Here is a 25,117-nt window from a genome sequence, read left to right on the forward strand (position 1 = left end):
GCTTACATTTCTAAACAAGCAATCCTTATTGAAACATTTTACAATTCCTGTTACAAAATGGAATGCTACTGCGTGCATGATTATACATTTAAGACAAAATTAATAACATAATATTAATTGGACCATATAATAAAATTCAGCTGGTGGAGGTATCACAGAAACCTAATTATTTATTAAATCTTGATTTATTAGGCTTTTCCAGTTGCTGTAAGGGATTGGCAACAAGAGGTTGTCACCATTCTGCACGAGAATATGCTCTCTTCTTCTGCAGAAGGAGACACAACTTCGTGGTTTTTTGCCAAGGCTGTGGCAGTCAAGGTTACTCAAATAGAAATTCAAGCTGGAAAGGTTCTGCCTCATACCTCTCATGTGCTGCGTTTGATTCCAGGAGTACCTTATGTGTGGAGTTGCATGGCCTTCCCATGTTGCCGAAAGTTTTATCTGGAAGCTCCAATTTCACATTAATATTCTGCATTTTTCCAGATTGTACAAGTTTATAAAACTGTAACGTAGACTGTCATTGCTATTTACTGCGTATGAGATGCTTAATGCAAAATGACATGAAAAGAGGCTACCAAATTGAGAGTTTATATATTAGGATAAAAAAGTATACAGCAAAGAAAAAAACATCTGCAATCAGGGATACTATACTGCCTTAACCTTGAGTACCCAATTCTGGATTGTATAATTAGATTCAAAATAAAATAAAGAGCAAAGAGTATGCAACATTGCCAGATTTCCAACTGTTCTTCACGGAATTCCAGTGGCGAGCACCTCAACTCGATTTAGGGTGAGCTTTCTATTTATTAATATTTTAATTATAAGACTGCACCAAGAGCAATGAATACTGCAGGAGAAGTAAAATAAGTCACTGTTTATGTGCATGCAATTTCAATTGCAACTCCTCCTTGCTCAAGATTAAATATCCTACTTATAAAGCAACTCGCATCATCATGCACAATCTCTTTGAACACTTACACTGTGCTGGGCCTTTTCCACTGCGTTGTCCTGTTATTGTGGTTGACATAATACGTGCGACCCAAATTATCAATCTTCTCTTCCCACCCAGGGGGCAGGGGTGGCAGCTGTTGCTGACGCTGTGACCCAGAGTCAGGAGAATCTGCCACTTCCCAACCCTGCAAAAGAAAAAAGCATAAAATGAATAATGTCAAAATGCCAAATTCTGCAGAACAGCATCTAGAGTCAAACAACCTTTGTACCCATCAACAGAGTTTGCGAATTGACTTCAAGATTCACAGATAAAATAAAATAACACCTGAAAATAAATCACATATTTGTGTTGATAGCATTTATACCACAGCGAAAACCTCCTTTTGCTTCTTCAACCACTATTGTCTTCGTTTAGACAAGTTCAAAATAATAGGAATGAACAACAGAACAGCATTCATAGGATGTGGTCTAGAAAGCTGAAACTTCTGTGGTTTCCTCTTTCTTTTGGATATTTAATAAGCAAAAAATATGCCTTAAGGGAAATACCGTGGAGATAAAAGCAAAGTGAGTTGGAAATGTAGGTAAAAAATCATGACAAAATTTATTTCATAGCTCAATTATGTTTTCTGTCGAATACACTAAGAGATGTAATGTACAACCAATGTTCTTTTACAGTACATTTTAAAAATATGCAAAAGCAAAATGCATAAACATATTTAAAATAGTTTCTCATACTTTGAAGGTGTTTGACACCGATTTCACTGCTTTGTAATTTTAAATCTAAATTGAAAAATTATTCTTTGAAATTGCATTTTACCAGTTGTCAAATAATGCATACTCTTTCCTTTTTTCACAGGATTTCACAGCTTGTATTGTGGATCTGTTACTTTCACTTTGCTTCTGCTGAGACTAATCTTATTTAGCCTCTTTACAAAATGATACTTCAAGTAAAAAGCTATATTTCCTGTAGGTACACTTTTCTGTTGAATTCACCATTTTTCTTTAGTTAAGTTACTGTGATAATTTCACCTGCCCAATATAAGAAAGTCACTTATCCTGGTGAAGGCTGTTTTAACTCAAAGTCTATCCTGGAAGTACAAGGCACAAGGTGGGGCTGACATCACATGACTACTCTTGAATTTAGAGCCATGCAGGGCCATAAGGAAACAGACAATTTAGAATAGCCATTAAAACCTAGTATTCAAATGTTTTGGAGGCACCCTTCCACAGTCTGGAAGTCTGAAGGCAGCAGTACGTACTTGTCACACTACTGTGCTGCCCTGTTATTTACAATGATAATTATAATATCTTATATCATTTTTTTATTGTTGTACCTTGTGATGTGGCTTCCTTAATTTCCACTACAGGAGGATGATAAAACCATTCAGGAAATTAGAACTAATTTCCACAAATGTGTTAACCTAAGTATTAAATGTTATTCAATCAGCAACATGGAATCATTTAGTCCCCGTTTTTGACCTCTCACCTACTCTTTATAATACATTAAAGCCTAAACCTTACCAACTGTCTTTGTCAGGGCCCATACCCCACTTTTGGCTCAATAGCAACTCTTTTCCCTGGCTTTAGTAGATTCAGGTACATCATCTAGACATCCCCAAAATATGACTACATCCTTGTTATTGTGGAAGGAAAAAAGGCACAGAGGCAGGGGGAGATGGGAAGAAAAGCACCACTTTATATAGCTGTCACCTTGTCTCTACCATTTCAGACAAGGTTATCTAAAGGTCGTCATCTGTCTCGCTTCCATTTAAACAACTGTAGCTGAATGGCAGATACAATAAGAAACTTTCAGCACTTGAGTGTAACAAAACCACACTTATGTTTCCATGAAAACTAAAACCACGTTTATAAAAGCAGCTGCAGAAAAGATATTTACCTCGGCCTCCTCCCTTGTTTCGCTGTTCTCCTCTTCCTGCCCTCCGTTTTTGGGCAAGTATGCCATTTTCAGGCGAAGGTAACCCTTCACCCGGGATTTGTGACTGTAAAAGAAAAAAAATACTGTCTCATTATTTATTTAGCTGATGGCCTTATCCAAAGCTCACCTTCCAAACACGTTTATGGACTACTCATTAAGTGATTGAGTAGGTGATACAGATCAAATTCACCCTTCACACATTTACACTGGCACATATAGTACACTGTCTTACAAAAGCATACAACAGCTTCAACACCTCTTGACTTGAGAGTTCCAGTCACAGTTTAAAAAAAAGTACAAACAAATTTCTTGCTGTTTGTGTAGGAACATAATGCAAAAGCACAAAGAATGCTTGGAGTGCTATGAGCCCAATCATACAAAAAATGCACTTTTACATTGCACTTTTCACAATGTAAACTCACAGTGCCAATGGGAATGGTAAGACATTATTAAGAAGGTAAGAGGCAGTTCTGAAATGACAGCACTCCAAGCTTTCATTTGCCTTGAAAATCCCCAGCAATCACCGGCTGTGACACCCAATGGGGAAATTACTGGCCAAAGGTGACCAAATTTGACCAAGAAGTCTCTACACTATAGGGCCCAATACATAATATGAATGTGTTGAGGTTCTCCTACAAAACCAGGTGATCAGAGAAACCAATGCTACTAACCTTCGAGGACGGAGCAAAAAATCTTTAAAGGTGTATGGCCGCTCCATCGCTGGGTCCTCTGTCTATAAAGAAAGAAAAAAAATTTAAAAAGAATAAAACCCTTCAGCTGCAGTGAAGATCACATACTCTGTCAACCTAGGATAGGTGAAAATAGATAGGCAAAATGTTCTGTAAGAATAAAGACCTTTTATACTGTAGTATGAATAGAAAGGGATATTTTAATATGCTTGTGAAAATAATAGAATATTATGCCATCTTCATGCACACAGCTCTCCCTGATCTCCTGGTCTCCCTGGTCTTTCTATAACCAATGAAAATGGCAGAATATGAAAAGGTTGCTGCTGACTGAATCGCCTGAGAATGGAACAGGAAAAACAACAAATCCAGAGAGCAAAATATCAAAAGATAAATAGTATTATGAGTCCCAAATATGTACAGTATGATTATGAATCTGTCATTTTCAAATGCCTGGTTAGTCTTATTTAATTAATTTTTAGCAGAGTCTTTATACAGTAATTATTAACCCAGCTCAGAAATACTTGCACGACTTATGTACTGTAACTTTAGATAGCCATGTCTGACAACGAGAAGGGTGATTTATGACTGTAATGACCACTATCAAATTAATATGACAACACAACCTATTCCAAAATGACATAAATCAGTAGCACATGTACAATAACCTCTAGAGATCTTACATTAAAACTTGCACATTTCAGAGTCATAACTGCATTCAATTTTGTTTTTTCAAGTGCTCAATAACTCTGGTTTTGTCACAAAAAAGTTCTCCTCTGGGTCTTCATGGTTAAACTTGAAAAAAAATATTGTAAACACAGTTTACATTTTTTTTACATGTAGGAGACCTTGCAAAATTGTTGCTGCATGTTTTCTTTCTGTAAAACCCATGTCTCAGTTATAACTACAGTATCTGCAACAAAGCAGTTCACTTCAGCCATCCACTTACAGTATTAATTCCTAAATTGTTTTTGGCATATAATTCATTGAATGCTATTTACATCAGAAACCACAAGCATCTGGTGTCCTTTTACTTTGCTGAAAAACCTACCAACAGGCAAACTGCTTGCATTCTTATTCAGTTTATACCTGTTTATACTGTTATCAGTTGCAACAAACTTTCATAATGCATCTTCAAATCATCCTCAAAATGATTTGCAATCAAAACTTCAGTGATGCATACTTACTGGTAAATGGTTCAGAGGTACATCAACCTGCCCCAGAAAATCATCTCTCGTCTGAAACAGAAAAACAAAAGAACAGACGAGAAGGCGATGATGTCCACACCTTGGCTACACTACTGAGAAAAGAAAAGCTCCTCAATTCTGACAGGACTTACACAGAAACACCCAAATGATGAAAAGTACACTCTATGGTGACCCCAGAAATAGTGTGCCTAAGTATTACAACACAGAAGAGCAAGAAAGAAGCAGCTAATCTAGAGGTTTCTCTGCGCAGGCAAAGAACCCATTGCCAAAAGACAAAAATAATCAGAAACAAAGACGAGAAGGAAGGTACAGAAATCTTGCTTTGCAACCTCTTATATTGTTTTTGCAATTGCACAGGTTTTTATGCTATTACCTGTCCCAAGTGGAAAAGCCCATTCTTGTGTGCGTGTGTGTTTTTATCCACCTGAGGAATACAACTAGTTTAGCAAACAAATGAACAGTAGCACAGGCCTATTATTATTACTCAGGCACGCTGCAGGTATCCTACAGAAAGAGTTTTGGAATATTCCACTTTTCCATTTTTTCATTTGAAAAACATCAATTCCTTCAGAAAATATGGCTAAATGTAGTGCATTAAACAGGAATAATAAAGTTACAAAAATTTTCTAGGCTTTGTACTGTATATTGATATGCTGACTGAAAATGATTTGTTTCCGAGTTGCAAAAGCATGATGGAAGACATGGTATGTTCAGTGCAGTAACCAATATGGTTTATATCCGTTTATATATATAAAATAAAACATTCTCCAAATTATCTTTTTCCAACTGTTTCTTTACTGTGAAGATTTTAATTACTTCATTGCTTTTTACAAATACAAGGGAATAGAAATCTCATTTAAAATGTGATTCATAAGTATACAGTACACCTGTATTGTTCACAAAAAGTAAAGTTGTACTCTATATGCCATACAAATCATACGTAATACATTTTTAAAAGAGCCTATAGAGATTACAACTTAACGGTTTTATTATGCCTTTTACCTAAAACTTTGCTGCAGATTTAACATGGTAGAAAATGTTTAAGTGTGTTTTTAGTTTCAGTGAAGTCTACCTGCTATAGTTACTGATGAGGAATCCGTAATCCTCTGAAACTTTGGAATAGCAGCGCAGAATGACTCAATGAACATGTATAGTATGTCGCACAATTTCATGTTGTGACACAAAAGAAGAATCTCTGTGTCACTGTCAAGTAGGTTCAGGATTATTGTACAAATGCCAGCAACCATATCACCCTGCAACTCACAACTGGCAAACCACTGAAGCTTAGCAGGTGTGAGCCTGGTCAGTACCTGGATGGGAGACCTCCTGGGAAAGCTAAGGTTGCTGCTAGAAGAATTGTTAGTGGGACCAATAGGGGGCACTCACCCTGCGGTCTGTGTAGGTCTTAATACCCCAGTATAGTGACATTACACTGTAAAAGGGTGCCATCCTTTGGATGACACATAAAACCAAGGTCTGTGGTCATTTAAAAAAGAAAAAAAAGTTTCACTCTGCTCTCCTCCCCATTGGTAGCTGGTGTGTGGTGAGAGTACTGGTGCACTATGACCATGGTCGCGTCATCCAGATGGATGCTGCACATTGGTGGTGGTGGAGGGGAGCACTTTGAGTGGAGTGTCCAGAAAAGTGCTATATAAGTGTAAGGAATTATTACATCTAATATAGGGATGCCTAACTGCATTCCGAGGAATTTAAGATTTATGGGGAAAAAAGTTAAACTGTGCTGCACTGTGAGTCTTGAGAAAAAGGATTTAATTGCAAATTTTGAGAAGAAAAAGCACGAAAACCTCTGTATACAACACAGAAAATGGCTTGAACTTGAAAAAAAGATACAAAAGAGTAATTGACCCTTCCTGAACACCAGCTACTTAAATGTCTTATGTTGTAAATGGAAGAATTTATTTATTGCACTATATATTTTTCAGATTATGTTGGACGTTTAAAACATATGGTTTGGTTTATGATGTTTATGACGATGCAATACATGCCCTGTATCTGTCCTTAAGCATTGTGACAGAAAACAGTGAAATATTACAGTATTTTATTTTTCCTTTCAATTATAATTGTGCTGTATTATAAATATGCTTTCTGTACAAAATGCAACACCAGACACCCTAACCTGTTTGATGGCCATGTCTGTCTTAGAAACAGTATATAAAACATATACATTTTATAAATAACATTTATAAAACATTTTTATAATACATTGTGAGATTTAATCGTTAGTGCATTTCGACTGACAGTGTATGAATTACACAATCCAATATTATACAACCCCCTGGGATTAAGGAATATATTGCTACTAGTTTCTTGTAACAGTCATAGTAATTTACAGAAGCATTTTATCTTATAATGTACAAAAAATACTACAACATGCTAAATGTTGATAGATTTATTTTCTTAGTGGCCTTATCATACTTATCCTACAAGTAAGATAATATTCATGCTTGCTCTTGTCAAAAATTAAAAGTAACACCATTGCTGGGGGCTGCCTTACTGTGAATTGTATCCTTACATCTTGCAGACAGGAAAAACACCCACCCTCCTCTTGATAGTGAATTCCAGGTCCATTACATAATAGAGAAGCATGTCATACTTGTATTTGATAAAAATCAAAGAGATGCTTGGAAAATGATGCTTACAATGCTTAATGAGAATCCATATTTTTTGTTCTGTGTTACCTACATGTATGAGAAGAGCACATCTAAACTTACAAACTATTCTTCAAACCTTCCTAAAAGAAAACTCAAGCCAAAAGGGTGACTGGTTTTGAGCCTGCAATGAAACATCAAGGCAGAAACATCTTTTTTAGTACGGCATCACATGTCACCATAATGACAAGGCAGAATTGACACACCCTACAGTCTTCCAGCAATAGTACTGTTATAACATGATTAAAATCTCAGAGAAGAGATTTTATGACTCTCTAATTAAGTTCAAGTTTATGTTTATTGTCATTATACTCATACTGTACATGGATATACTGTATGGTGTAATGAAATGCTATTTAGCTACCTCTCAGACGGTAAGAAGTACAAAAAAACAACAATACAATTGTGTAAGAAAAGAAAGACAGAGACAACAGGCAATGTGCAAAACCATACGTCAACAGAATGAAATAAGGGATACAAAAGTATGGGGAGTGAACATCATGACATGTGAGGTAGAGGTACATTTCAATGTGTGTTTGAGTTTTGATAAAGAGAGAAGGCACCGTAAGGGTTCAGATCGTGGGTGAGAGAGGCTGGGAGTTTAATAGTTTGATAGTGTGGGGGTAAAAACTGTCTCTGAGTCTGGTAGTCTTGGCCCAAATGCTCCGGTACCATTTTCCAGATGGTAGAGGGTCAAACAAATCTGGGGTCTGTAGGGTCTTTGATGATACTTTGAGCTTTCCTCAAGCACCATCTGTCATAAATGTCCTGGATGGATGAGAAAGCAACCCCAATGATGGACTGGGCAGTTATCACCACCCGCTGTAGGGTTTTGCGGTCAGCAATACTGCAGTTGCCATACCACACTGTGATGCAACCTGTCAGTTGCTTTCTGTAAGGCATCTGTAAAAATCTGTAATTTCCAGTAAGGTGCATAGCATTTTTAATTGCATATAAAACATTGTTTATATTGTAGGCAGAGTTCCACTTATTTTCTTGCTATCATTTTCATTAATTGTCAATAATATTCAGTGAAAAAAAATGGCAAAACCATTAGTGAAATGCATAACAAAGTTTTGGAGGGGGACTTTAGGACTGAATAATTGACACAAAGATAATATCTTCCATTTGTCTAAATACTCCATCACTAAACCTTATAATGGGATAATGTTATGCTTGGCCTTGCAAAGTAGACAAGACTGACAGCTGAGGAACAACAATTATTGATTCAAGGTGTGGTTCTAATGTTTGAGTGGCTGTCAAAAACAATCAAAATCTGTAACAGACCAGTGTTCTCGATATATTGGGCAGCCCACGTGGGAAAACACTACATTAATAACATACTGTATACAGTATACACTACATAAAGTCTTTATATTTTTTCATAGCATTAAAGTGCTTTCAAAGTATTCAAAGCCTTCAAAATTCTATATGTACCTTAAAATAACTCAGTATATACATTAAAAAATTAACATATTCGTAATTGAATCAAATACCATCCCAACAGCTATAATCCTCAAGCAAAGGTACAATTAATTACGCTGTCATATTTGAATAGTGCTACAAATTACGTTGTTATAAAATGCAGATCAATTACATTAATAAATTCACAGTCCCTGATAAACGAACATTTCAATCAGGTATAAAAAAATACATTGAAAATAAATCTAAAATAAGTTTAACGTGTTTATAATAAGCTACCGTAGTACTCACTAGATTTATTAGCCTCACTTCTCCAAAATAATATTACCCACTGGCATTACTGGTATTAATAAAAACCACAATAAATCACAAATTTAGGTAAAGAGCTAGAATATGTACAGTAAATGCACTCCACTGTTGAGAGGGTCTTACACAACCCAGAAGGCCTGATATTTAATTCTAGAACTTGAATGCAAATATCAAGGCAGAAGAAAATTCCAGATCGTGACTTTTTATTCTCAGTCATTAAGTTAAACCATCTAGTTACTTGACTTTACTGGGCATATTTAATAATTTCTCCCAGCTCTACAGAGCTCTTCAGGCACTGCTGACACCTTGAAAACCTGCAGACGCACCAACCCTTTCAGGACCAGAATTGGACACCCCAGCTCTAGATTCCTTTCTACTTAAAATATTTTTACTATATATTAAATTAAATATTTAATTTGCTACATACTCTTTGAGATTAAGTAAATATTTTAGTTGTTTCAACTAAACGACAGCTCTCTAAAGAACAATAACCGAAACTCAGTACATAAAGTTGAAGTGACTGTTACATTGTTACAGTAAATTAAAAATGTATTCGTTTCAAATTCATCCTGAAGACAGAGGAGTCAGGAATACTATCACAAAAGTGCCAGGGTTAGTGCAGATAAATCATCTCTGAACCAGAAGCTATATACAAAGTAAAAATCCACCTACACTAAATGAAAACAAGAACGCCAATGCACAAATGTTTATACAAATAAAGAAGTGAGGCCAACTCTTTGAAAGCTTTTCCTGGATATCTTTCATAGTCTCAGGTAGTAATGTAACTTTAACAAACCAGCTGGCTGGTTAAGTTAAATTGTTGCAGAGTCATCACATGGTCACAGCCTGCAGCTGTCCAAGTGCAATACATTTCAATCACTGCGAGCAAGAGACAGGAAAAGTGAGAGAGAGAGAGGGTGGGGGTATTCAAAACGTGAGAGAGAGAGTAGGGGGTATTCACACAGGGATCAAAGGCAAACCTCCATTCGAATGGGCCTGTTTTCACAGCTGAGCCACAGGAAAAAATTCTACTATATATACAGTAACGTCTCGTTTCAAACCTCAAGTGGCCAGGATTAAATTACAATGCCTGGTAACCCTAGGGCACTGATGCTTCCTGAAAAAGCTCACCCATGCTATCAACAACACACATGCACATGCAAAGCTACAAAAATAAGTCAGACTCTCCAACAAATGTAGATGTCCTAAAGTTTATGAATGGCAGCTGGACTTATGCTTAACTAGACCACACTGAGAGCATACCCTTGTCTCAACCAGCAACACACAAAACCTTTTTAAAGACTCAGTGTCAAAAGAATCACAATATACTATATATAGCTGTGGACAAAAGTGTGTCTACCCATGAACGTGCAAAATGCTTTCATCCAAGCAAGATTATCAATATTACCAATTAATGTACTGTTAAAATTACCATTGATGGTAATATTACCATTTAATGTTAAAATGTACAATAACGTTTTGAATTACTTTTGCATTATATCTAGAAATTCCCAATTTATTATCACTCTGTATTTTTTAATGCTACAATAGCATTGTAAAAGGAATGGGTTATTTTCAGTGAACTAGACCATGTAACACAATCAAGACAAATTACAACAATGCATATCAACCTTTTTAGCAAATCATAAACCTTAAGCAGATGAACCCACAATTATGGCCATAACCTTACTATTATATTCAAACCCTCACAATTTGCAAACCCCAACCGATAATTAACTGGGCTCTTTGACACACACCTTGTACCAGTAAAAAATGATATGAGGGCTGTGCACACTTGCTCTTAAATGGGTATTTTACACAGTGTTCTACACAGGAATTAGTATCTGCAGGAATGACGCAATTCAAAACTGACTGGATGTCCTGGCCGTCTCAAGCTAACCCTGTGCTGGCAGCATGTGTCCAATTGTGCGCAGCTGCTGAGGAAATCCCAGTCACGGTCTGCTGATGACATAGTCTAGGATCAAACCAAGAATGTTTGAACTATAGGATAAACCCCGACTCCTGAGCAAATGTCTTCACTGGTTGACCCAACTGGGACCTCAAAAACCACCATCATTTAAAACAAACTGGAAATCCTGACCTCAGATGTTCCATAGTCATTTGAGTGCATGCATGTCTGCAGATAAAATATATCTTTTTAAATACTGTGATCACCATATTAGCAATGCATAAACAGTGTACTGTATATCTATTAATGATTCACTTAAGGCAACTCAAGCCATTACCTACATAGTTGTACAAAGACTAGATAAGTGTTTTTTTCCTTCTAGATTTGAAATCTAGTATATTCCTGGTCATGCTTAGTACTAAATGACTGAAAACACTGTCCAGTCATTTACTGTATATGATCGCAAGAAATATTACTTCAAGCAGAACAATTTTTCCCAGCTAGCAGCAGATGGATTTGTGAATCCAAGAAGTACATATGACTGAACATAATTAAGAAGAGACACTTAGGTTATTGTAGGCAGAACCTTAATCATTAGCTTAAATACTTTAAGAAAGATTCAACTATAATTAAGGAAACATAAACCAGGCAAAATACATTTTACACAGATCTAGTAGAGAAGTCATCACTAAAAAGATTTCTGCAAGCAAAATGTGTAACTGACACAATATTGTAGCTACTGTACTGTATATATAGACACTCTGTAACACTGCAATTGACACTATAGATCTGAGGTAAGCATGCTCATTTATTCTTTTACCCCATCTCTGTCAGTCACACATCTCATGGATGAAGCTTGGGGAAAAAACTGTCCTGCATCCAAATGCAGTAATTGTCAGTAGTGACCCCTAAGAAATTCCAGTGGTAAAGAACCCTGCATAAATACAGCTATGAATAATTCAGGAAGGTCTGTGCTTAGATTCTAATAAATACAATCCCTATTATCTTTGTTTATGATAGTAAAAGCTGCCAGTGTCCAACTGAAATTATGGCATTATTCATAAGAATATTATAACTTATGTTGATCCCCAAGGTTTGTTTTTAATTGTAGATGATGGAGGCCACTGCACCTTAAATATTTATAGAAAATTCTGAGCAAGAAATCACATCCACATATTTAAACAAATCTGAAAATAAAATGAAAAAAATTCTTCCTAGGGATGCTACTAAGGCCATGTTAATAATTACAGAGAACTGAAAAGCAATTAATTAATAGAACTAGGATTATTGCAGACAACAGTTTTTATAAGAGGGAAAAAGTGTCTCATTAAAATGTCTACATTTAAGTATGTTCTATTCATGGAGCTGCATGTCAACAAATCAGTTTTAAATGAATTATTAAAAAGGCTGCATTTAAAGGTATAACAAACTTCACTGATGGAATGTCATTTCGGCTTCTTTAGTAGCTCATACTGTACATTTATGTAACCTATAATGTATGTCTTATTAACCAAGTATTATATCCTGTGCGTGTTAAGCTTCACTATAATAAAACTTCTTCCAAACTGTATGTTGGAGTCTACTTGACTTGTTCTTGTTTTCACGCCAGTAATATCCTTTAAAAGGTACTGAAATGTCCATACTCCACATGGTTTTTATAGACTTGTGAAAAAGGGAGGCAGACCACTTTAGAAATCTTTGTTTCAGTTACTGTACTGTATGTCCCGTTTCAGTTATGAGAGAAAGGGGGGACTCTTAGTGCTCCAGATCTAATTACTGATAATGCTTAAGCTAACAAAGCAATCTATATTCCTCATTTCTTTCTGTCACTTTTTCAAAATGTTACAAAGCCCATTATATAATGAAATGGATGTTAACAACAAAATTAAAATAGCACATTAACAAAAGGTATTTTGCCAGCTACAGTATTTGTAGGAGCAATATGAGCGCACAGATGCTAAGCTTCAGCTTTGTCAATAATTGTCCATCTCTAAGAAAAAATCATGAAATTAATTACCATTACGGGCGCCACCATGACACAGATGATATGCTGGATAGATTCTGCAATGTTATTAATGTACAGTGAATATTTGTTTAATAAAAAAGGTTAGTGTTTCAATATAGCAACTTAATAGTTTTAACTGTGTTATATGCAGCAGAAAAAATGGTCTTTTTAATCTAGAGATATGATACTGCAGGAGAACCACAGAAACACTGAGGTTCTTTCACATTTTTATTTCATTTCATTGTAACAGTGAATCCTATGGACAGTTAGGGCGAAGAGAGTGCTTGCACTTCACTAACATTTTCTCCATTAAGGATCCAATGACTTTGAATGATGCGGATTAAGGATTTTACAGAACTCTTATTTTTTAAGACTGATTAGCTGTTAATAGATTTAATACATGCATATAGAGCTATTATATGACTTACTAAAAAACGTGGTCATTTGTAATAGAGCGTAACTTCCTTCAGAAAGTAGTTTTTATCACAAAAAGATTACAGAGATACTGTAAAAATATGAAGATGGCCCCTTTAAAAGAAATGGCTTTTAAAAACAGTCTTGTCGGATGTAACGTAACCCTACAGCTCATACGCTAATGACCCTACCCGTAACAATTAATTAGACTAAGTCCAGCCAGGAAACTCTGGCAGTCTCAGAAAACAACAACAACAACAACAAAATAATTTAAAAAATAGAACCAGAGTGAAATGCAAAAGCAATACTTATTTGTTCATATACTTATCTAAATGCTTAAAAATTTCTATCTAGTAACCAATAAATCATGCATAACTATAAATATTGTTTGTTATAAGTCTCTGTTCATACAGGCCATGAAACTCACTTGTAAAAATAGACTGAAAAGGATGGATGAATGCTCATACACTCAAATACTGTACATACCTATGGATTTTACATTTTTCTTAAGTGAAAAAACATTTATGTACGTAAACGTTTAAAGTCCTCCGGGGGAGTAATAAAGGTCAGTCTGCCTTACTCACAGGCTTCTCTCCTAAAGCAATTTCTAGAATAAATCCACTCTCATTTCCAAGCTCTGAAAGCTGCTTCTTCTAACCCTTCGGTTTTTCATTTGCAAGGTATAGATAAACAGTGGATGCACTTTCCAGAAGAAGGTTGTTAGTTAATCTTAAAACCTACCCATTTTTCCTAATGAAATTCCTGCCAGCAGGAACAGCTGTTTCAACTTATATTTATCAGTATAAATGCAAACAATATAATCAGTACCAATAACAGTAAAATTAACAATACTAAATTATATACAGTAGTAGCACACAGCACAGCACATTACCTGGGAGCTAATCCTTGTTTGCCTATTTCCAGAGTTTATATCCTGTGGTGAACTCTGATTCTGCTCTTCTCCTCCTCGGGTAAAATAGATCTTAAACTGGGGCTGCCTGTTGTTTTGTTCCTGTCTGATTTTAAAGGTGCAACCTTGCAAAGCATCATCCACATTCCTACTCTGGCCCTCAGGGTCCTGGTTTCTTCCTGGAGTGTCCTGCCCATCTCCAGCACTACTCTGAAGTAGTGGGGTGACAGCTCTGGGCTGCACCGGTTGCGAGGTGCTCCTCTCCAGTCTTATTCGGGGATACCTCACCACCCGCTCTCCCTTGGTGCCCGTGAACCCCAGATCTGCCCCCTCTGTCCGCGAGCCCTTGGGGATGCCAGCTTGATTTGGCTGGAGCTGAACTATGAAACGTTGCTTGCCCAGGGTGCCATTAGAATCCTGGTGGACAGACCAGCGGCGGTGGGGACCATTCTGCCCCTGGGCTCCACAAGGCAGCATTTGAAACTCTGAGCCCCCAGTAGAATTCCTCTGAATGCAGAAACCACCAAAATTAATTCCACTGGGTAGATCTTCATTCATCACTCCTGGACTGCTGTGGCCATTTTGGCATTCTTCAGGCAACATACAAAACACCCTACGATTGCGTGAACTGGGATCACCAGACAGGTTCCCAAATGCTGGAGTCCATGGTGAAGCTTCATTGTTTCTGGGCATGTCTGTAGGCAAGGAATATTTCCTGTTGGGCTCCCTGTAGGCTGGAGCTGGGCCCAGGAAAGACTCGGGACTAGGAGTAGGAGACTCTTCTTCTTCTCCATTTCCAGGGATGCGCTGCAAGGAGATCTGCATTGATGAGCTTTTTGTGGGCCGAGGATCTATCGGGTTTGAAAGCTGAGGGATGAACATAGAGGAGCTACGTTTCAGGAAGGTTTCTCCGGACAAGGAGCTTTCAGGATCGGAGAAAAGAGGTAAGCCTCTCCTGCGAGGCAGTGTGTGGAATGTCATGGCAATGTCGTCTTCTGTTGCCCCCTCCAGCTCCTCCATCTCAGGGGCTGTGTTGCTACGCCCGGAGCCAAAGTAAAGCCTCAGTCGGTGGGCCATGTTGAGCCTCTCTCTCCCTTTGTCTGATTCAGTTTCTCTCTCTCTTCCCTCAGTGAAGGGAGCAAAGCAGAAGGAGTTCACGCCACAATAACAAGAGAGGCACTGCCAGGGAGTTAAAAACTCAAAGCTGCAAACTCCAGAGGAAAAAAAAAAAGTGTCCCATCTGCCAAACTGTTAGCACTGCAGGCTGATAGCGACAGATAGCAGAAATAGCCCAAGTGACAAGCAGCATTCCAGGCATGATTGGATAAGGGCACTCGGCGCTCCTACACACTGTGACATGGGGTAGGATGGCTGTGGTCACGTGATGCAGTTCCCCTCACCAATACTTGCCAGTACATCTCTGGTTTTAAACAGTCCCAGACTGAAACAGCACCTTCTCAGCTGCTCCTTATCCATCAGAAAGGAGAGGGCCCCAGTGGGAGAGAGAGCGCTCACAGCTGAGTAAGGCAACACAAATTCAACACAGCTATAAATCTTAAAACCACATCCTACAAGCAGGGGACGTTGGATGGGTTCTGGACCATGCTTTTCTGTGGTATCTGGGATTTAAACACCAGTAGAGTTCTAGTATTGTAAAATTGTACTAACTGTAACCATTTCTTCAATGTTTAAGAGAAAAAAAAAACATTTATATCACAATCTTGGAATTCAATTTAAGTTCACTTTTTGACATCAGTACAATTATCATTAGCTTAAAAACTATTCAAAACTAAAATATAGTATAAACCCAGATGTGAAACATAAATAAAATACAACTAATAATAAAGTGCCTTTAAAATACAAACATATTCCCTTTTACCATCAAAATGTACAGTTGAGGAAAGATATTTTCTTTTAACCAGCCATATATGTACAGCACTTTACAATATGTTGCTTTAATCTACAGGCAGAAATAAATGTGGCATATTGTACGAGACTGAAATGAATACATCTCAGTCAATTCTTTTATATGAAATAAAACAAAAAGAAACAAAATGAGTTTTCAAAAACATTTCTAATTTACACAGACTTTTTTTCTGAAAAAGGAAATGTGAAATCTGAGATGACCAGATCACAATCTGGTAACATATTTGCCAGAATTCATTGTAACAACAATATAGTATTACAACTATATTTTGTTTCTAAAAAAGTTATATTATTAAGTTTCACATTCTAGTAACAGGGAGTAGATGTATGGACTTGTACAGTCAACAATCAAAAAATACAGAGGGTGAGTGCCAATTTGGATTATAAAAATAAATGGGTCACAAACTCATAAACATTAATTACTTTCCAGAATTTTATAATGCATAGGCTTATACTGTAGGAGTGATTACTTTTCAAGAAATCATTAATGCTGCATTAGAAATTAAAAGGATTCCAATCTGGTCTTTTAAAGCTGACAATCATTAGGATAGCTTTTTTTTTAGTGCCAGTATATTAGCAGCTGAGATAGCCTGTTACCCTAGCGTATAAGACTTTCTTTGCAAAATACAATACAGTGAGTTGATGACAGCCTAACGTCTTATGGTGTGTCGTGAAGAACTCATAATGAAAGAATGCAGTTATTCATTCTAATGGGAGCTCTCAGAATGGATTGTTTAGAGAACGCGAAAGGTTGTTGCTAGCAAGTCAGCAGTTAGTTTATGGAATAAAAAGGAACATTGTGTAAGCAGTGCAACTGAATATGTTGTTTTGTGTTCATGTCAGTGCAGTTTAGAGCATATGAACATGCACCTGCACAAAGTTCAGGGATACAGGTGCTTGCAGCCTGCAGAAATAAAATCTTTTTGTCTTCATTTTAATGTGATTTTACTTACAGTACAAATTTGTTTATTACTCTTTTCCTTTTTTTACAAATAAGCAAGAAGCCTCATTTTCAAAGTTGTTAAAAAAGAGGGTGTAGCACCAGAACTAAAAAAATGTTAACCCAGTATTTGGTTTAACAGTGTGCTGGAGTATTCTAATCATTTTTCCTCTCATTGTCTGTGTGCCTGTAACTTACAGTAGTCACTGAGACATTAGGCGTCAATTTTGTGTGCAAAGCAAAGTAATTAGTTGTCATTAAACAATTATCCCATTTTCCGTTGTCTTCTTAATATATAAGGAATCTGGACAAAGAAGACAACAAATGGAAAGGATTCAACTGTTCAAAATTCTCAAAGGAAAAGACAAATTCAACCCAATGGAGGTTTACAGAATTGAAATGGAAACATGAACCTGTAGAAACAGATCAAAACTACAGGGAACAGGAGGCATTTTTTGTAGAAAAAGGTTTGTGGACCAAATCAGGAACATGCTACCCAGATACTTTATGTTACTGAAGTTAATACCTTGGCTTCTTTCAAGAGGATGAGATCTTTGGATCATTTATCTAGTAACAGAGCGAATGAGCTTAGGGAATGGCCTCTTATGTATAAACGTTCTTATTTTCTTATGTTCTGTCCATTTCTACAAATGCAATATATTTAATAATATAATTGAAGTCCAACAACCTTATGAATCTTTAATATTATAATTAAAATAAACTTTTTGGGATTTATCACATGACATACTGTAGCTGTTTAAGTTAACAAGTAACTGATTAATAATTTTTGGGCCATTTTAATTGAGGACAACTAATCAATCCCCAAATCCCACAATGGTATATCATAAAACAATATAATACAAGCATGAAGTGATTAACTTGTATTTATAAAAGGTAAGTTTTATAAGAATATATGCTGTGGTGTAAAATCAAGGCACTCCAAGATTCCTGATCCTAAATGTTTCTCTTGCCCGACTTCAGCATATCCCAGTGTGTTGACGATCGAGTCACAATCAATTATCAATCTGCACAACCAACTTCTATCAATAAAGAACGTGAAATGCATAAATCTATACAGACATCCTTTATAAAACTACTTTTTTCACTGTACAACATCTTTGATTTAAAATCACATAGGCATTAAAATCAGTTTCCACATATTTCTGTAGAGAATAGCCAGTGTTTTGGCAACCATACAGTCTTTCATCCTGTAACTTGAGGATACAACAACAAAGAGACGAGAATGTTTTTTCTAATGGTCAATTTGGGTGAAATACCTATTTCAAATATACTTTCCTGTTTATTAAACAGTCCTAGTGTTTGAAGACTACCTGAAACCTCGCATGTCTTAGGATAAGGAATTACACTAGCAGAGGCTTTTGTAAGCTTTATTTTTAGAGTGTGCTAGAATAGGTTATCACGTACACATATTTATCCTGACAAGCTTTGCAAGACTTAAGGAATAATATGTTGGGTAATTAAAAAGAGGTTGAAATGCTTATATTATCTTTTAATTAACAGAACTTTCCTCTGTTTTTTTAGGTTTCCAAAATGGAAGGCGTTAAATCAAACTTGACACAGGTTGGATGGCGAAAGAAACTAAACACTACTTCTAAACAGCTTTAACTCCATCCTGGCACCAGGAGAATAGAAGGCAACTGTCTCACTAGCTTTCAGATCATTAACACCAGATCAGGGCCGTTGTGTAATAATGGAGCCAATCTCGAACATACAAGGCCTTTCTCATGACACTCATCAAACTACATTGTAAACTATAAAATCTGAAATTTACATAAAAAAACATAAATAAGCGAGGCAGCTATACAGTATTCCAATGAAGTGAAAATGAAAGTTACCATGAAAAAAAAGCTAGAAAAAATTAGAAACAGCTTTTGTCTAATAGCTAGTTTAAAATTCACATCTCTTCTGTGTTATCACATCAGTCTGTCCCTTCAACAACATTTTTTAAGGAATGAGTCAAAATTGCAGTACAAATTAAATAGAAAAGATCTGCAAAGTTAATACATGAAAAGGGAACTCTGCAAAGGAAAAAACAAGGTAATTGTGTGTAGGATACCATGCAAACCCTTCCGTATCAAGAGGAAAAGAAACTATTTACAACAACCAACCTAAACATTAATGTATCAATTAGTCATTATCAAAACACATAACGCATTTAAGGAAGATAAAAATAATAAATGTCAAGAAAGCTTGTGTGGTGTTATTGGGCTTTTTCCTGAAATAGTATTTTAGAAGGTGAATTGTGAGGTTACTTACTAGAAATAATTGCTCTATTAACGAATTGAAAAAAAAAATCAATCAGAATATTAAGAAAATATGAATGATTATAGGATAACAGGTTATTATTTACAGTGATACCAACTTGCATCTTGGTACACTATTTGAAAATTAACATGAAATGAAGATTCTAATGGTAACATCACTAATATGTTTAACATTAAGATGATACTTCAGAAAGTGTAAAATAAAAGCAATTAGCTTAAACATTTGATGTAAATAAAATAAAATATAAATAAAATCACACAAAATTGAGAAAAAAACTGATTTATAAAGTACTGCTAATAAAGACCTCAGGCAAAATTAAAATATATTGTTTTTCTCAGCCTTTAAAATTTAATTAGCCCCCTTTTGACAAGCTCCCCTTTTGTTACTTTATTTTTTTTAATGACTTCTAAATAAGTTCTAAATAAGCTTACAGTTGTCCAGATTATTTTGCTAAACCAGCAGGTACATTACATTTATGATAAAAAAGTACTTATATATCTCAGAAACATGGCACCTACAATATTGATATACTGTAGGCCCTGCTTCCATTTTGTCTCAATGAGGAAATAGTTTTATTCTTCTTTTTCCATCCATCTTTTAACCGCTTCAGCCAATACAGGCTTGCAGGATGGGCCGGAGTTTATCCTGGCATGCAAAGGGCGCAAGGCAGAATACTGTACATCCTGGACTCACACACAATCACAATTGGGCCAGTTTTCCCAGAAGAAGCCAATTAACCTACAGTACAAGTGTGTCTTTGCACTGTGGGAGGAAACCGGAGCACCTGGCAAAAGCCCATGCGAACACAGGGAGAACACACTGTACAAGCTCACGCAGATAGCACCAGGTCCGGATCTGAACCAGCACCCAAGATCTGCCCTAGAAAAACATTTATGAACCAATAAAATATTCTACCATCTCTATGGCAATTGCAGCAATATTTCTTGTCATTTGAGCTCAGGGAAGTGATAATGGGGTGGACTGCAATACATATACTGCAGTAAATAAAACATTTATTGCTGTCATCACTGTAGAATTGTACAGTAGGTGAAAATACTGCCCGTGATCTTCATGCAGTTCTACACAAACTTTTATATGCAAAACAAAACTTACCAGCCTGTTTTCATCAAACACCTCGAAGAGGAGCCTGTGGTTGTGCGGGCTAACCTGTAGCATTAGAGAGAATAAATACATTATTGCAGTTTTATGGTCTCCACACATTTTTTAAATTTCATTCATTATCTCATAATGACCTTGATTTCTTCTCACCAAAGGTCTTTTTAATGTAATGTGTAAGATGACGATTTAGTGGAAAATATATTCCTGTCTGGCACACTCTTTCAAAGGGTGAGGGATATTATTCCTGGTATTTGGAAGAGTTTCTGAGGATCACATATACCTGGGTATGACCAACATTATCTAACACTGACGTGCAGCATGCACCTGAGTGATGGAAGTCCAACTCTGCAGCGTCTGCCCCACTACAGAACTGATCCCGCAGAGATGGAATAAATTAATGCTGATTAAAGGAGCAAATTATAATTAAGCCAAACTAAGCAAGAGAAAAGTAGAACTTAACATGGACACCAGAAGAAAACCTCTCTACTAAAAGTTCAAAGAGATATTTAATGGGAAGAAGTATCAAGGACATACTTTACACTAATACAAGAACTTCACTGACCAAATCTGTAACACACTCTTAGTGATGTAAGCAACCAACCTATGCAATTGCGTTAGTGATATCAAAGTCGACCATGGATCCATAAAAAACAATATTCAGTACAAATATAATAAATTCAAAGAATTAACAAGAAAGCAGTGTCAACCAACACATTCTCTCTGCTACTATCAGAGGTCCTACTATCAACAAACAGAGGGTGAACCCTTTGGAATCATTTGTATTCCTCCATTAGGTGTTTATACAATGTGAGCTACTGTAAGTCATATAAGTCATATGAATAGATAATGCCTACCTGATTAAACAAATAACACAAACAACTTTACTTTTCCTTGACTATATTGAACATGCTGTCTATGCTGGAAAAAAGTATGTGTACCTCTAAAAATAAATGTGAACCTCTAGGATAATGACTTGTGTAAAAGGGGGTAATTGGAGTCAGGAGTTCCAATCAATGATGTGACATTCAGGTGTGAGTTTGAGGTCCCCCTGCCCTATAAAACATCCCACAAAGTTTAATTACCAAGAGTGCTCTTTACACAACAGAAATGGTCAAAGTGAAACATGCCCCGATCAAAAGAGGTTTTAGAGCACTACTTCTTCTAGGTGCGGAATCTGCTTTTGAAGAGCCCCTATATCATGAAGCCTTTCAGGCAGGCCTGATTCTTTCCATGTACTGTATTGCATACATTAGCTGCTGATATTGGGAGGGCATTAGTGACTCCTCTTGGGCTGCTGATTCCAGATTCATCTCCAGGCCCTGTTGGAGATATCTCTGGTTGTAGTCAGCTTCTGCCAGAGGAAGCCACTGCTATCCAACCAAAATATGTTTGACAGCATTTTGATGTTTGCATGTGATACTAAGTTTCATGGTAGACAAAGCACTAAAAAAAAAACATTTTCACCAGATTTTACGTTTTTGTCCCTTCAGGAAAAAGTCTGCTTCTGTTGCTGTAATGTAACCAGAAAATAAAAAAAACACTGTAAAATAACGCAAATATTTTATAAGCAATTGGGCCAAAGGATCAAATTACTTTGCCTCAATATTGAAAAAGAGGACAGAAAATCACATTCCTTTAAAATACTTTTGTAAAACAGCTAAAGTAGCAAGTAATTACCTCAGAGATACAAACCACCTGAGCCCTAGTGCAATGTCAATGCAAACTGTACATTGTGAATCTTTGAATCACCCTGTGTAATCCGATGCTCTGGAGTCTATCCCACTTACATACACTCCAAAAGCAGGTCAGTCCAACTCTTGTTCACTGTCAGTATTCTCTACACCCAACGATGAGCAATATATATTGCTTTGAGTAATATAAATTATTTCTATCCACTGTTCAGATGTGCCTATGTTATTCTACAAGCTTCTTATAAGCTTTTTAAGAACTGCTTTCAAAGCAGCAAAGTCAGCCCTCTTGTACAAAAGCTGACACTACTAAAAAATATCAATCTGTTTGGCTCAATCTTGGATGTATTATTTACTGTCTGTATCCCACATCCCTACTTATGATTATAAAAAGATGCTAAGCACCATAATTCTAAATTTAGATATTAAGATATTTGCATTAAATTATCAGATACTATGTACAGTATATTTATATACGTATAAATAAAGTCTATAAATATCGCTTATTTATTTTTAGCAGCTTCTACAGTATCTTACAGGCTTCGCCAGAAGAATAACCCAATTTTCCTGATGTTCTCTTCATTCTTTATTTCCACACATTCTGTGCAATGAAACTTGAGTTATAAGAATATAACCAATATATACTGTATATATATGTATGTCCTTGTAATCACTTATAATGTTTTAATCAATGCTCTGTTTTAAAATTACTTGCTTTCCAAATTATAAAGAGGAGCTTGAAACATACAATTATCAGCATTATCTGTTGAGACTCTTTCCATAGCAAAACACACCAAAAACACAGCTTTGAAATATAACAGTGTAGAACTGCAATTTTCACAGTCAGACTGTGGGCATGAGAGGGAAGAGAATCCTGACATAATCAGTCGTTATTTTTTTGTCCACTGCTAACAACCTCTCAGAAAAAGGTCTTAACCAGTGGCTCGGACATTAATAAAGCACAGGGAAAAGAAAAACATCTAAAGAGATGGACAAATAGAAATTCATAAAAACACACACACAATGTGTCTTTTAAACTATTTCTAGATAATTCAAAAGCTATTTAAAAGTTGTTCTCTTCGTGGGCTTATTTTCCAGCTAAACTTCTCCATCACAGACCATTTTCATTATAGTTTCAGACCTATACTTGCAATACACGGTGTAAGTTTAAGATAGTGTATACTGTACTGTATACTGTATATAAACCAACACATAATGGCACATATTTGTGTGTCTGCAAGAATTTAGGTTTCTTTAAAGCAGAAGCACCTGAAAAACTAGAAGAAACTCTTCAACCGATCCAGTTATACCAATAAAGAGGCTGTTATGAGTGAAGTTTAACTGTAACCTGTAGCCACCAGCCCTCCTAGGAGTAGGATTTTAAATCCCTGGTATACAGCACACAACTGAAAAATGTCTTAATCCACTACTAAACAAAGTTATTTTTTACATTCTTAGATTCTAATAATTGAAGATAATGTAGATAAATTAGAAGTAGCAAACTATGGTATGCTGTCAGGTGTTCTCTGCTGGCCCATACCATCATGCTGCAGGTGAGGTGTGAGTACGGAGTTGACAGGTGAAACAAACCAAATATGTAAGCAAATATGTCACTTTTGTAGAAGCTGTCAGGGGGAAGGTTCAATTGAATGCATAATAATATGCAAGTTCAAGAAGCTGCTTTTAAAATGCATCATGAAATGAAAATGGTCAAAAAACCCTTTTATGCTTTTTTTTTTGTGGTCTATTGATTAATAACAAAAACCAGAAGCTCTGGACAGCAGGCTGCTGGGCCTTATTGCACCCTATCCTTTAAGCTTTGACTTAAAGCCCTTCATAATAAATCCCATTCATGTCTGCCAATAGTAGAGTAACATTTCTCCATTGCCATCCAATTCTGAGGAAGTAAGATAGACTTTATCCCTCGGCTAGTGTATTTTACAAGTTCACTGGAGCTGCAAACCAGCTAAAAGCAACCAACAAGCTGGTAAACCAATCAAAGACTGGCATTTTCTGGAATTGTTTTGAGATGAGGTTCAAAGTTCTTTTAAAACAGGACAAAAGCTAAATTTGAGGTCCAATAAAAATGTTTTAGAGAGAAATGGTTGATCAACACCAGAAATACCTAATAGACACACAAAGAGAAAGAGCGGACGGACTCCATAGTTAGGAGTGGCCTAATTGTTATGATAGAAATCCCTGGTTTATGGACAAGTGTGGATAAAGCCTTTTTATCTAGTCGATTGGTCGTTTTACTACCTACAGTATATAAAAATGTGCCTCTTTATGGTGTGCTATTTCTATGTATATTTAGTATACTGTATATAGATGGCACAGGCTACATTGCAGTCATTGTTTTATTTTTATGGGGTTGACTGGAATGTACCACTGCCTCATCTGATTTTGTCATGACACGATGACGGTAAGAAAAACACACATCATTGCAAATCTGTACATCACTGTGAGAAATACATTTGTTACATATTGCATCCATTTTCTGTAATCAAATGTCTGGTTAAAAAAATTAAAGACGGCAAGTGTGGAATTCCAACTTGCAATTCTGCCAAGTGGCTCTTGACTACTGATATTGAAAATCTGCTGTGGCCAGCCCCCAGCATTTGTCTCAGTGACCTTGGTGCTCCATAAGACACAGACAAAACAGGCAACAATCATTCCATGATTAATGCTGAAGGAAGAATGCGATATATTTCTATTCCAAATAAAACATTATGAAGGCAG

The 25,117-nt window shown here is 36.3% G+C and overlaps 1 protein-coding gene and 1 long non-coding RNA gene across 13 annotated transcripts in view; one reads left to right on the plus strand and one right to left on the minus strand.

Annotated features, from left to right (window-relative positions):
* The window catches only part of nedd4l (NEDD4 like E3 ubiquitin protein ligase), a 106,042-nt gene that overhangs the window by 35,072 nt on the left and 45,853 nt on the right, over positions 1–25,117 (minus strand). For 3 of the 12 annotated variants that reach the window (XM_069187001.1, XM_069186998.1, XM_015339787.2), the window contains exons 1-5: positions 14,402–16,023; positions 4,761–4,811; positions 3,559–3,620; positions 2,849–2,951; positions 979–1,136 (exon numbers count right to left, since the gene is read on the minus strand). In XM_069187001.1, the coding sequence (XP_069043102.1) occupies positions 979–1,136; positions 2,849–2,951; positions 3,559–3,620; positions 4,761–4,811; positions 14,402–15,496 (1,469 nt within the window). In that variant the 5' untranslated portion in view covers positions 15,497–16,023. Of the gene's footprint in view, positions 1–978; positions 1,137–2,848; positions 2,952–3,558; positions 3,621–4,760; positions 4,812–5,154; positions 5,206–14,401; positions 16,026–20,684; positions 20,739–25,117 lie in introns of those variants that run through there. The other 9 variants (XM_069187003.1, XM_069187004.1, XM_006627135.3 and 6 more) reach the window with 5 other exon arrangements.
* On the plus strand, positions 15,275–19,508 carry LOC138237709 (uncharacterized). Its single transcript, XR_011189056.1, has 3 exons — positions 15,275–15,363; positions 17,586–17,752; positions 18,828–19,508. It is a non-coding gene; the product is annotated as an uncharacterized lncRNA (long non-coding RNA).

Source organism: Lepisosteus oculatus, chromosome 3 (assembly GCF_040954835.1).
Source record: "Lepisosteus oculatus isolate fLepOcu1 chromosome 3, fLepOcu1.hap2, whole genome shotgun sequence".
NCBI classification, from domain to species: Eukaryota; Metazoa; Chordata; class Actinopteri; order Semionotiformes; family Lepisosteidae; genus Lepisosteus; species Lepisosteus oculatus.